At 41.4% G+C, this 14,209-nt stretch overlaps 1 protein-coding gene across 1 annotated transcript in view; it reads right to left on the reverse strand.

Moving 5' to 3' along the window:
- Nucleotides 1–2,025: 2,025 nt before the first annotated feature.
- The window catches only part of meltf (melanotransferrin), a 37,336-nt gene continuing 25,152 nt past the window's right edge, over nt 2,026–14,209 (reverse strand). The window contains exons 10-16 of the mRNA XM_034179495.1: nt 13,723–13,819; nt 13,399–13,593; nt 8,530–8,683; nt 8,357–8,424; nt 8,063–8,250; nt 4,708–4,900; nt 2,026–2,548 (exon numbers count right to left, since the gene is read on the reverse strand). Of these exons, the coding sequence (XP_034035386.1) occupies nt 2,481–2,548; nt 4,708–4,900; nt 8,063–8,250; nt 8,357–8,424; nt 8,530–8,683; nt 13,399–13,593; nt 13,723–13,819 (963 nt within the window). The 3' untranslated portion in view covers nt 2,026–2,480. The remainder of the gene's footprint in view (nt 2,549–4,707; nt 4,901–8,062; nt 8,251–8,356; nt 8,425–8,529; nt 8,684–13,398; nt 13,594–13,722; nt 13,820–14,209) is intronic.

Raw genomic sequence — 14,209 nt, forward strand, 5'->3', positions numbered from 1 at the left:
CCCAAACGAGACTGCGCTGCCCTAATGGCACTGATGGGTGGAGCTTCACTGTTAATAGGTGGCAGACGGAGAAATTACATTTAAATTCAACCACAACTACTTCTGATTTTCCCCAATCCACATGAACTGTCCAGCAGGTGGCAGACACGTCTATGTGAGATTATATAGGTAAAACCGAAGTTGCTTTTTTGATTAATCTGGTGCATTAAACACTTCAGCATCACTATGTGCTCTGTCAAACTGATGAGTTATAAGGTGACAGCATTTACTGATGAGTTATTGATTACAAAAGGTGGGAGGCCTCACTCACCTGCTCACCTACATATTTGCTGAACGAGACTCTACGCTATTCCCAATGCAAGGAATTGCGATGACTTCTGGATGACAGCTTACAATCAGTGATATGACTAAAATAATATAAAAACATTAGATGTTTTAAAAGCACAGGATTAAAAATAATCCTAAGAAATATCTCCACAGAGTTTGAGATGCATCATGTAAGTTTATTTTACAAGAACTGAAAATACTTGAAGTTGACAGCTTCATGATATGAGAAATATTGATGCAGACGCACTGGCCTGGCAACTAAATATTAGTTACATCTGACATTTCTAAAAGAAATAAATCTCTCATGAGGAGGAAGCGAAAGTGTTTTGTGACAGCATGAGTCAGCACATATACACTGATATGGTGTCTGAACATCATATAATAATAAATTTCAAAAAATTCACAAGTCAAAATTTTAAACAGAAAACGGCACTGCGCATCAGTAGATATGATGAGCTAGGTTCTAATTTTTGTTTGTTTGGTTTTTTTTTATGGTTATTTTTTGCGACTTGGACTGTTATAGCAGAAATGCTACTTTCGTTTAGGCAGTGGATATTCTTCCGTAACCGGAAGAGGATTTGCGTTGGCTATTTGTCCGGAACGCGCTGTGATTGGATGAGCACAATGTTGTCACGTGACCCAGTTTAGCAGGTTATTGGGTGTTTAATATTTTGACACTTTTTTTGTTTTGTTTTTAATTTTGCTATTTCTAACCCTACTCTTCCCTAACCATAAGCCCCCTTAAAGTTATACGGCCCTTCAAATTTGGACAAAAATTAGTTTCTACTGAAATCCAATCATTGCAATATCGGCTTATTTTTGTAGCATGTTGCAATATTACACCTCATTTTAATGAAGAGAACAGATTTATCTGAAGGGAATTCCATTTTCTTTTTTCTCTAACGCCATCATGCAGATGAACTGCAGGAGGAAGTGCGTGTGCATGAGAGACGTTTTGAGATGACCTTTGACCCGATCCTCTTGCTTGAGGGGCGTTCCCGGGTCGTGCACCCTAACCTTCATAAGACGTCTTGTAAATCACTTCAGAGGTGTTATCTGATTTCACAAACAGTGTTTTTAGATTTGGAAGTGTCCTCACTAATTTTTACAAAATATGAGAAACATATTCGATTTACACAGAAATAAGATGTTTCAGAGTGTATTCTGCCATCGTGGTTTACTTTGTTTGCGCGAGCAGCCGTCTGACATCGTGCTGTCTTTCTTTACGCCGAATGGAAGTAGCCCTTTATTTCTTAGCCCACATAATCTACCCACGTGATCTATGATGTCGCTATCAAAGGTAGGTAATGGCATCTGATTGCTTCAATTTTGACCCATCAGGGGTCCAAATTCTAAATCGTTTCCAGAGTCAGACCATGTGAGTTTTGATCATATTGGCAATATCATATTATGAATCTCTCATTTAAATGCTAAGGAATAAAATTATAGTGGTGCCAAAGAAAACCCTTTTTATAACTCAAAACAAAAAAATCAAAGGCCGTACAGCTTTATGTACAGGCCAAACCTGATGGCATTTGGCCTGTAGGTCAGACTCACTGTCAAGACGAAACAGCTGATCTGAGGTCTGCTGCAGCAGATAAAATGGAATGCAGTATTAAAGGTTTTCTTCTTTGGATTCCAGTGTTTTTATGAGAGAATCTCACTGGGGCTGTTTTTTTTTTGTGTGTTTTGTTTTTCCTTTGGAGACACATGCCCCTGCTGAACAAATGTAACAGGTGGCAGCATATGCGCTGATATGGCAGCTCACTCTCAGTAAACAAAGCTGCAGCAACTCCCTGTGTCGTCATCACCTGACTGATGTGGGCTCAAAGTCCTTTAAACCTGCAAGCAAAGCATCAATCTGTGCCACAGCAAAGACGGATTGTCTCAATACAGGTTCATGATTAGGACCTTGGAAATCCACCGGATGTCCAACAATTGGTTTGTCCAAAGAACATACAATCAGGTAGATCTGTCAGGCATTGAAGGCGGTCTTCCAGGACAACAGAATGTTATCAGTTCAGCTGATTTGTAAGGCTAAACTATGAAGATTACACTGAACAAGTGTTGAAAGTAATCACAAGTGATAGAAGAGATAAATGCGGGTGTTTTGGATTTTAAAGAAAGGTTGGTCGGCTGTGACTCGTCGTCTTCTAAATGCAGAGGTTGACCAACATGGAGCTCAGCAGCGCAACCAGAAGCAGCCACACAGACGACATCACTGGAACAGAAAGTGTGAAATATTAGAAAAGCTGTAAATAAATAATACAATATACAGACGCGGCCGCAATGATTTGTCTTTGAAAACGGGCTGCAATTTTTATTCATTACCCAAAATAAAGTATTTTTTATCAGCTCATATAATTATTTACTTTTAACTGCAGCATTTCTCAAACTTTTGCAGACCAAGGACCAATTTAAAAAATCTTGCAGACCACATAGCTCCTCAAATATACAAAAACAATAATAATTTCCATACGAGCTGCATTATTAGTGAAAATAATACATATATGCTACAATCTATTAGACGTTAGTGTTGTTTTTAAACGGCTTGAGAAACATTTTTCAGTTAGCATAGGATATTCATTTAAAATGATATTTTACCAATATACTCACTGACCACTAGGGGTCGCTCATGGATGACCAGTGGTCTGTAGACCACTCTGAGAAAGACTGAACTATAATAAACTGTGGGAGCTAAAATAGCATTGGCCAAGATCCTTCTATAGTTGGACATTGATGAACTTTATGGAACGTCTCTTAAAATTAAGCCCCGGGGTAAATTTACGTACTAAAGATGTCCCATTGTGTCCTTTATTCAAGGTTTAAATGTTCTGCCTTCAAACTTAATGCATCTGAATGATTTTTTACCTAATGTGAGCAAAGGATTCTTCTCACCTACACTGGAATGGTTTTGCAATTACACTCAGCAGTTAAAAAGTTGTTCATTCACTTTATGTGACATCGATAGTGATATGTCTATCATAAAACATCTCACCACAGTGTGACCCTCACTTTTCAAAATTACACTCGTTGAACTACAAGCAATAAGCAGAACGAGTGGAACGAACAAGCAATGTCCACACAGGATTAGCATAAGCTGGTATACATGTCTACTGACAACAGGGCTTGAACAATTATACTCAAAACTGTCAATAATAACAATATTGTTTGCCATTACATGTCCACAAACTCTGCTACATGGCCTTGAGGTTGTTATATTATAGCTTTCTGCTGCACATTATTTGTCTGTAAATACTGAGCTGTTACGAGGCTTGAAGTAATGAAGCTTCTGGTGAAGCAGTTGGCTGGGAAGCTCAAATTGTCAAAGTTTTGACACTAAAATGAGGGTATTTTTCACCATCATCATGTTCTTTGTTGCATATTATTCATTAATATAAAATGGTGGCACCAAATTCCATCTGAGAGATGATACAAACACATGCTCCTTCAGCAGTTTTGTGTTTCTTTCAGCTTTGCCTGCTGGTAGAGCGTTCCAAAGATTCTAACAGAAACCTGAACATGAAGTCATGTTATCGGTGCATCAACACCTTCTGCACTAATGATGCAGAGAAAAGAAATAATATGAGACCAAGCACTCAATGTCTGTGCTGAAATCGCTTCAGAGACTGAGTAGCAAGCCAACCCACTGATACATGCTTATTCAGGCCTCTACTATCTGCAGCTGACAAACACTTCAAAGCCAGAGCTCTTGGTGAAATTCCATGTACCTGCATTAATGGTAAATGTCCACCAGATGGCGATACTGCTCCCTTTCAGGAACCTTGAGCACAAACTGTTGTGACGACACACCTGTTGCTTATAGTAGTAAATACAGTCTTTGCCATGTTGACTATACACCTTATTTGTTTGTAATGATGGCGGATATGATGATGGCGGAAGTGATATCAAAGTGAAGGGTCTCAACAGAACGTTGTATATCCAGAGAAGTCTATGCATCTGTAGTTTAATTTAGATGTAATAATTTGGGGTGTGTTTTAATACAGTTGAACTCCAGCTACTGTATTTTCTGCAGTATAAATCACACTAGAGTACAACTCGTACCTATTTTCTGTTTTATCAACTGTATAATTTGGGATTTTTGTGTATTGCTGTTATGTATCATTTATTATTGTAATTTATTATTTTATTTTTGGAGTTTATTTTGTTTAGTGCTTTGATTATTAATTATAAATAAATAATAATTATTATTATTATTAATAATAATAATAATAATAATAATAATTGTACCAGCGTATAAGTTGCACAAACTCCCAAACTAGTTACAAAAAAACTTATACTCTGGAAAATGCAGTACTTTGAAATTAAATTTCAGCTCAGTAGTAACATAACTGATTACATCCTGGTGTCTGTTCGTACCTGCTGTGGAGGAGTTACATTCCATGTTAACCAATGATTCCATGTATTCCTGACCCAGCCACTCCTGGTACGCCTTCCTGTCTCCAACAGCCTTGAGGCGAATGGTGGAGTCTTTGAAAATCAGATCTGTCCCCTCATAGTTTTGTGAGTCAAACATCTTAAAATCTGTACCCATATCACTGCCAAAAAATGTCTACAGAGACAGAGACAGAGGAAAAACATGATACTTTATAATCAGTGGATTAGATTAGATTGCCATGGTGATGTCCTCTAGGTCAGAGCAGCAGGTCAGACAGGAATACCATGAAATCACTAAAGCACTCTTGAGCAAGGTCTGTAATCCACAGTTGCTCCCCGTAACCAGATGAGCACCATATGATGTGTGAGTGTGTGACTATGAGGCATTCATTTAGGTTTCTTTGTGACCAGTCAAAATAGTTTTCTGTTCCCAAAAACAATACTTGGCAACAATTGACATTTGGGAACCAAAGTAGGTCTGTGAAGTGGCAGCTGTGGCAAAACGTATGCTCACCAACTGGACCTACAATAAGGACCTTTCCAACAGCGCGGGTTGGCCACAACTCTTCAGATGAACTGAACCTGTCCAATGCCATTTATTTATGCAGCATCAAATCATAACATAAGTCACCTCAAAGTGCAATACATGAGAAAGGTCTAGACCTTATCCACCACCACCTGAGCAAGCAGGTCCAGTTAACCAATGAACCGACTGAGAAGGTTCATAGGGCCAACCTGTGGTGGTTCTGGTGAGCTGAGTTGTCATTTATAAAAGAAAAGTTTGCTCCACTTTGGGCTGAAGCTTATGGTTACATACACATCAGGCAAAGAGAGTTCAGTCTGAGTGCCTGATGTTCATACACTCAACAAAAATATAAACGCAACACTTTTGGTTTTGCTCCCATTTTGTATGAGATGAACTCAAAGATCTAAAACTTTTTCCACATACACAATATCACCATTTCCCTCAAATATTGTTCACAAACCAGTCTAATCTGTGATAGTGAGCACTTCTCCTTTGCTGAGATAATCCATCCCACCTCACAGGTGTGCCATATCAAGATGCTGATTAGACACCATGGTTAGTGCACAGGTGTGCCTTAGACTGCCCACAATAAAAGGCCACTCTGAAAGGTGCAGTTTTATCACACAGCACAATGCCACAGATGTCGCAAGATTTGAGGGAGCGTGCAATTGGCATGCTGACAGCAGGAATGTCAACCAGAGCTGTTGCTCGTGTATTGAATGTTCATTTCTCTACCATAAGCTGTCTCCAAAGGCGTTTCAGAGAATTTGGTAGTACATCCAACCAGCCTCACAACTGCAGACCACGTGTAACCACACCAGCCCAGGACCTCCACATCCAGCATGTTCACCTCCAAGATCGTCTACCAGCCACTCGGACAGCTGCTGAAACAATCGGTTTGCATAACCAAAGAATTTCTGCACAAACTGTCAGAAACCGTCTCAGGGAAGCTCATCTGCATGCTCGTCGTCCTCATCGGGGTCTCGACCTGACTCCAGTTCGTCGTCGTAACCGACTTGAGTGGGCAAATGCTCACATTTGCTGGCGTTTGGCACGTTGGAGAGGTGTTCTCTTCACGGATGAATCCCGGTTCACACTGTCCAGGGCAGATGGCAGACAGCGTGTGTGGCGTCGTGTGGGTGAGTGGATCGAGTGGCCCATGGTGGCGGTGGGGTTATGGTATGGGCAGGCGTCTGTTATGGACGAAGAACACAGGTGCATTTTATTGATGGCATTTTGAATGCACAGAGATACCGTGACGAGATCCTGAGGCCCATTGTTGTGCCATATATCCAAGAACATCACCTCATGTTGCAGCAGGATAATGCACAGCCCCATGTTGCAAGGATCTGTACACAATTCTTGGAAGCTGAAAATGTCCCAGTTCTTGCATGGCCGGCATACTCACCGGACATGTCACCCATTGAGCATGTTTGGGATGCTCTGGACCGGCGTATACGACAGCGTGTACCAGTTCCTGCCAATATCCAGCAACTTCGCACAGCCATTGAAGAGGAGTGGACCAACATTCCACAGGCCACAATTGACAACCCTGATCAACTCTATGCGAAGGAGATGTGTTGCACTGCATGAGGCAAATGGTGGTCACACCAGATACTGACTGGTAACCCCCCCAATAAAACAAACTGCACCTTTCAGAGTGGCCTTTTATTGTGGGCAGTCCTAAGGCACACCTGTGCACTAATCATGGTGTCTAATCAGCATCTTGGTATGGCACACCTGTGAGGTGGGATGGATTATCTTCAGCAAAGGAGAAGTGCTCACTATCACAGATTTAGACTGGTTTGTGAACAATATTTGAGGGAAATTGTGATATTGTGTATGTGGAAAAAGTTTTAGATCTTTGAGTTCATCTCATATAAAATGGGCGCAAAACCAAAAGTGTTGCGTTTTATTGTTGTTGAGTGTAATACAGAGAATTTATCTATTGCTGTTCATTTAGGGGGGAAAAAGCATTTTGGTGATTGTTTTATTGTTTTTAGGTCTATTTTTGCTTGCACAGCCACTCTACTTTGTGTCAGCCTGATCCTATCAGACCGCATAAACTAAGCAGGGTCTGTCCTGGTTAGTACTCGGATGGGAGACCTCATTGGAAGACCAGGAAGCTGTGCATGTTTCTCCCAGCAAAACTGGAGCTGCGTCAAGAAGGGCATGTGGCGTAAAACTTGTGCCAAATCCCATTTTGTGTTGGTTCTTCTGTGGTGACCCTGAAGAAAAAAACCATGAGGCTGCTCAAAGACAAACAGCACCAATATATTTCAACTGTAAATTTGACATTTGCTTTGAATGCAGATCTGAATCTTTGATAAATGTAGGAAACTTGTCAATTTTATATTTTGAATTGAGCTACAGTCTTACAAGTGCTTTCTCACTTTTACAAGTGTTTTCTTAGTGAGGAAGGCTGGATTACGCAGGGGAAATGAAAATCAGAGCTACGTCACTGATCCTCAAATTAAAACTCAGCCTCAAGTCACATGACTGTGAAAAGTTTACAGCCTTCCATAGACTTCCATGTATTACTTGTTAATATTACTCTCATTAACTGTAATGAAATTAAATGAAATAAAAACACTGAAATGAAGTGTTGGAACACATTTACAGGGATACAGACACTGACAGGCACTTTCATTTCTTTTCTCAATATTTTGAGGGGGTGGTGTTTTAGCGCCAACTAGTGACCAGCTGCCCTTGGTCAGCTGCAGTACAACACAACAGTAAACACACATTTGACAAGAAATATATTCTCATGTGCCATGTTGTTGCGTAGCAGAGTTTGTGCATGCTCCGTACCTGTGCACGGTGCAGGAGTCCGTAGATGGCGTGGATGTTGGTGTCGGGTCGTACCATGACAGCGTGGGAAGGGACTCGCGCCAGGTGACAGTCTTTGTACTGTGTGACTTCGGCTTTGCTGCTTTGAAGACAGAGCAACTGGAAATCCTTGGACTGGAGACCCACTGCCCATGATTCACTCGAGTTCCCTAAACCAAAAGAACAAAAACAACAACAACAAAAAAACAGGTGGTTTGGTGCATCAATGGAGATGCAAGAGTGTAGGAGAGACAAATGAGGAGTTTCCCGTCTCACCATCAGTGTTTTGGAAGACAGTTGAGTGTTTGACGAAAGCTACATCTCCTTTTCCTGTTGCCAAACACCTGAACAGACAGACGGATAGAGTGAGACAACTCAGAACTGGTTCTGATAGTCATGAACACTGAAGTACCAGTTATTTTGTTTGTTTTTTGTTTGTTTTTTTGCACCTGAAGGCACCGTCGTATCCGTCGAACAGGTCCTTTCCTTTCTCACATTTGTTATTTCCAGAACTGTCTCCCACACACAGACCACACAGGTTTCCGGGAAACCCGGCTTGATTGGCGCCAGGTACACAGCTGTCTTCAAAGAACCCTGCAACAGCTAAGCACCATGGGAAATGGAAATTCAATGGGACTGTAGTACCACTTTAGCAGATGGTGAAATGTATCGTAGACCTATTCTGAGAGTTACTTGATAGAAAGTTAGAGAGAGGGCGTACCAGGTCAACATTAGAGGATTTACTTGGTTTTTCACTTGTAAAATCTTTAGTGTGGAAATAGCTTGTATTTGAAAACAGCAGAGTTATCAGAAAGAATATGAAGTTTGGTGTTTTTTTAAACATCTGTATCCACATTGAAGTTCCACAGCCAAACAGATGGTAATACAACAAACTGGAATGGCAAACACCAATGACTAAACAGAAGAAGAAAAGAAGAAGAAGAGGAACATTAGTGGAAATACCCTGGATCTGGTTCTCGCACGTGGTATTGCTGTCACGAATATTGACATCATGCCTCTTACATCAGTGGTGTCTGATCACTCACTTATTAACTTTTCAGTTTCACTGCCGTGTTTAGTGGAACAACAACCTTATTTATGATTATGGCGATGCATCAACTCCTCAACTAAGACTGAACTAGAAGCTAGATTGCCTGATGTCTTAGCCTCACTTTTGACAAATACCCAGTCAGTAGACAGACTTGTGAATAGTTTAAACTCGGTGCTCAAAACGACACTCGACATGATTGCACCACCTGTGTTGAAACGCGCTCCCTGAAATCGCAGTCACCTTGGTTCAATGATTACCTGCGTGACCTCAAGCATAAAGCAAGAGGTCTAGAATGGAAATGGCGTCGTTCAAAATTAGAAGTATTCCACCTTGCGTGGCGTGATGCTCTCTTAGACTATAAGCATGCACTATTGGCTACAAAGCGGACCTATTACTCTGATTTGATCAACAAAAACAAGAATAACTCAAAGTTCTTGTTCAACACGGTGGCAACACATATTCATGGACAACCACCTGTAGTTCGCTCTCCTTTTACAGCACAAGATTTCCTGGATTACTTTGAGAAGAAAATAGATAACATTAGGTTGAACATATCCCAGCATGCCTTAACCCAGCCACTACACCCTGCTATTGAGGTGGGCGCCACTACTGAGGTATTACCTAGATTTACAGAATTTGATGGTATCTTTTTAGACATGCTGACAAAACTCGTAATGTCAACAAAAAGCACAACCTGTTTATTTGTTCCTATACCAACAAAACTGTTTAAGGACCTGTGGCCCACTCTTGGGCTGATTGTGCTGGAAATTATTAATCTTTCTTTAACTTCTGGATCTGTTCCTAAACATTTCAAATATGCAGTGATTAAACCATTACTTAAGAAACCTAATCTTGACCCTAGTGTATTGAAAAATTATCGGCCGATATCAAATCTATCATTTTGCTCTAAAATTCTGGAAAAAGTGGTGTCACGGCAGCTTGTAGACTATCTTAATGAGAATAATCTCTTTGAGCCGCTGCAGTCTGCTTTTAGAAAATATCATTCCACAGAGACGGCTCTCACTAAAGTGGTGAATGATCTTCTGCTTACAATGGATTCGGACACCACTACGGTTCTGTTGCTGTTAGATCTCAGTGCTGCATTTGATACAGTGGATCATCATATTCTACTTGATAGGCTGGAAAACCATTTTGGGATTACTGGGAGTGCCCTTGCATGGCTGACATCATACTTGACCAGTTGTTCTCACTGTGTTTTGTACAGTAACACTACCTCTAACCTTAGTGACATGAAATTTGGGGTTCCTCAGGGGGCTGTCTTAGGCCGCCTGCTTTTCTCCCTTTATATAGCACCCCTTGGGCACATATTGCGGCATTTTGGGATTACCTTTCACTGCTATGCAGATGATACTCAGTTATATATGCCGATAACTGCTGGTAATCTCGTTCACATAAAATCCTTAGAAGATTGCCTTGCATCAGTGAGAAGTTGGGTGTCTAGAAACTTCCTACTTTTAAACTCTGAAAAGACTGAAATGATGGTTCTTGGTCCAGTGAGACATCGGCATCAATTTGACCAGTTAACACTCAGCCTAGGCTCGTGTGTCATACATCACACTGACAAAGTGACGAACGTTGGGGTCATTTTTGATCCTTCGTTGTCCTTTGGTCTCCATATTAGAAATATTACTAGGAGTGCTTTCTTCCACCTGCGAAATATAGCGAAGATTCGTCCCATCCTGTCTATGGCTGATGCTGAGACCCTGATCCATGCGTTCATCTCTTCTAGATTGGACTACTGCAATGTTCTATTTTCTGGTTTACCACAGTCTAGCATTAGGGGTCTCCAATTTGTTCAGAATGCTGCAGCCAGACTTTTGAAACGAAGCATAAAGTTTGACCACATTACACCCATTTTGCCATCTCTTCACTGGCTTCCTGTCCCAGTGAGATCAGATTTTAAGGTTCTGCTACTAACCTATAAAATTATTCATGGACTGGCACCTCCCTACCTAGCTGACCTAATTAAACCTTACGTACCGGCCCGGGCTTTACATTCTCAGGGTGCAGGACTACTTTGTGTCCCTAAGGTGAATAAGACGTCTGCGGGTCACAGAGCTTTCGCTTATCATGCCCCTGTTCTGTGGAATGATCTCCCTGTGTCAATAAAACAATCAGATTCTGTGGAGACTTTCAAGTCCAGACTTAAGATGCACTTATTTTCCCTTTCATATGGCTAGCATACTGGTGCAGTTTAGTTTTACGCTGTTTACTCTTTTAATTCATGTTATTAGTAATTGAAGTAGGCCGCGGCCTCAACTTCACCTAAATTCTGGGTCTTTTACTGAAGCTTAGGGCTAGTGGCCGGCGATCACCTTAGTATTTCTTCTGTTTTTCTTGTTGATTAATGCTGGCAAATTATAGTTTTAATTATAGTATTATATAGTATTATAGTATTATAGTATTTAAATTATAGTATTATAGTAGTTTTTTCTCTGTTTAAGGTGCAGCTCCATCCAGAGATGGGAGTTGTATTTGTGTTGGCGATCCTCCCGTCCTGTGCACCAACAGCAATTCTTGTATATTCGTCGTGAATTGTTCTGTGAATTATTTCTGTAATTTATGTTTGTAGCATGACCCAAGCAGAGGGTCACCCCTTTGAGTCTGGTCTGCTTGAGGTTTCTTCCTCAGAGGGAGTTTTTCCTTACCACTGTTGCTCTGAGGGTTGGTAAGGTTAGACCTTACCTGTGTGAAGCGCCTTGAAAAAAGGCAAAAGGAAGAAAGAGAAGACAAAGTAGAAGAAGAAAACAGAGAATGAGAGGAGAGAAGATGAGGAAGAAGAAAAGGAGAAAATGAAGAAAATGAGAAAAGTGTTGTGAAAGTGTAGGTACACGGACCCACAACAGGGGGCGTAATGAACGGACAATGGAGAAAGGTGAATAACAAGTTTTACTGTTGTGAAACGAGCACAACTAATACAACAATCAATAATTTGGGGTTTAGGTCGAAATCCGCTGGTGTCGTGTGGGCAGGCTCGAAGGTAGGAGACGTCCGTCCCAGTCGAACCGGAACCACCCAGATCTCCTCCGCCACCGAACCCTGGGAGTACTGGAACCGCCAAGTCCCGAATTCCCAGGTGGCCACTGCCTCCGCTCGTCGGATCCGGTACTGCTGGCGGGAGAGAGCAACAAACACACAGGTGTGGATGCGACAGCACCCAGTAAACGGAGAGGGGAGAAGCCGCCTCCACCTCTTGTCACTATACAGCAGGAAGGTGAGTACTTATCCAAGTAATTTAGCTTTCAGTAGTCAGCTGTCCTGAAAAGGTTTAACAAGTTTTATCTGGTTATGCAGAATATGCGTGCAGAGAACGTTACCTCAATCTTAAGGCGATATCTCGGCACTGAGGTGGAGACGCCGTCCTGATGATATACCTCCGTGCTGAGTGGAGTCAGCTGTGTCCAGTAATGGGTGACAGCTGTCACCCTGACTGCTCTCGTAAGGCGGCAGCGCCCTCTGGTGCCTGGAGCCCGCACTCCAGGCAGGGCGCCCTCTGGTGGTGGTGGGCCAGCAGTACCTCCTCTTCAGCGGCCCACACAACAAAAAGGAGGAGTGAAGAAGAGGAAGAAAAGGAGAAAAGAAGAAGAGAAAAAAGAAGAAGATGAAGAAGAAGAGAAAGGAAGAAGAATGAGAAAAGGAGGAGAGAAGAAGAGGAAGAAAAGGAGAAAAGAAGAAGAGAAAAAGAAAAGAAGATAAGAAGAAGAGAAAGGAAGAAGAAAATGAGAGTAGAAGAAGGAGGAAAGAAGAAACAGACAAAAGGAGACAAGGATAAAAAATGAATAAAAGAATAAAACTAGAGAAGAACAGGGATGAGAAAAGAAGAAAGAGAAGAAGACAAAGAAGAAAATGGAGATGGAGAGAAGAAGACAAGAAACATAAAAATGAAATGACAAAATTCAAATTGAATTACAAAAATCACCATATATTCTATTATCAACTTGCAGTACCCGGTACTTGCAGTATTCTAGTATTGTGATACGTACTGACTCAGCAGCCAAGCATTGTGATATGCGTTGTATGATCCCAACCCTCCTGATCACATTGGAATTTTAAATAAGACTCTGCCGGGGACATTGGTTCCATCCCCTGGTTTTTCAGCAAAGTTACTCAGCTCAGTCAAGGTTTGACCGATAATTACTGAAGAAAAATTGAAGAAGCTTGAGACGGTCTGAGAGTATAACTGATTGTTTCACCAATGAGTGAGTGTGACTGGCTCCGCCCACATGGGCACATGACTGCGGCTGACCTCCGGGTATTTGACACCCCTCGGGGGCAATGAGTCCTCTTTCTATCAGGGTCGATACGGGAATGTTCCACCCAGCCGTGCGACCATATCCAGTGTGGCAAGAGCGACGTCCGCGCAGGTCCTCAAGGTAGCGGATGTCATAGCTGCTCTTTTTCACCACAGCAACAGCATAGTAGATGGACCCAACACTGTCAGCTGGGGAAGAAGAAGAGCAAAATAATAAACTGACGTCTGCGGAACCAAAACACACAACTTATTATTTATTATAAATATTTATTGATTTAAGTGTTTGTGTGTGGTTGTTTGTTGTTGTTTGTTTTTTACCTGTGTAGCTCTCTCCAGTGGCCGGAACCAAACCGTAATCTTTACCTGCCATGTAAATATAACCTCCATCCAGAGTGATGGCATCAGCTTCCTTATTCTGCACGAACAAAAGTGACAAGAACAGAGCAGAATTTCTGACTTCAGCAGAAAGGTCAAGGTACTACACAGTTGGGTCCAAAGGTATTTGGATGGCACTGTTTTTTTGTGTGTTAATTTTGCCTCTGCACACCACCACCCTGGAGCTGAAGTGAAACAATCAACATGTGCTCATTGTGTAGATTTATTGCATGTACAAATAAATACAGCATTGACCATTTGGGAATTACAGCAATTTGTACACGCAATCCTTCTATTTTCAGACCCCATAAATTATAAGGATTATCTTTAATACAAATGATCACTTTTACAGACAGTTGGGGTATTTTATTTTGTTTTTATACAAGTCAGAGGATGGATAGACGCATGAACATTTCCAAGTCACTGAATA

The sequence above is a fragment of the Thalassophryne amazonica genome, chromosome 10 (assembly GCF_902500255.1).
Source record: "Thalassophryne amazonica chromosome 10, fThaAma1.1, whole genome shotgun sequence".
NCBI classification, from domain to species: Eukaryota; Metazoa; Chordata; class Actinopteri; order Batrachoidiformes; family Batrachoididae; genus Thalassophryne; species Thalassophryne amazonica.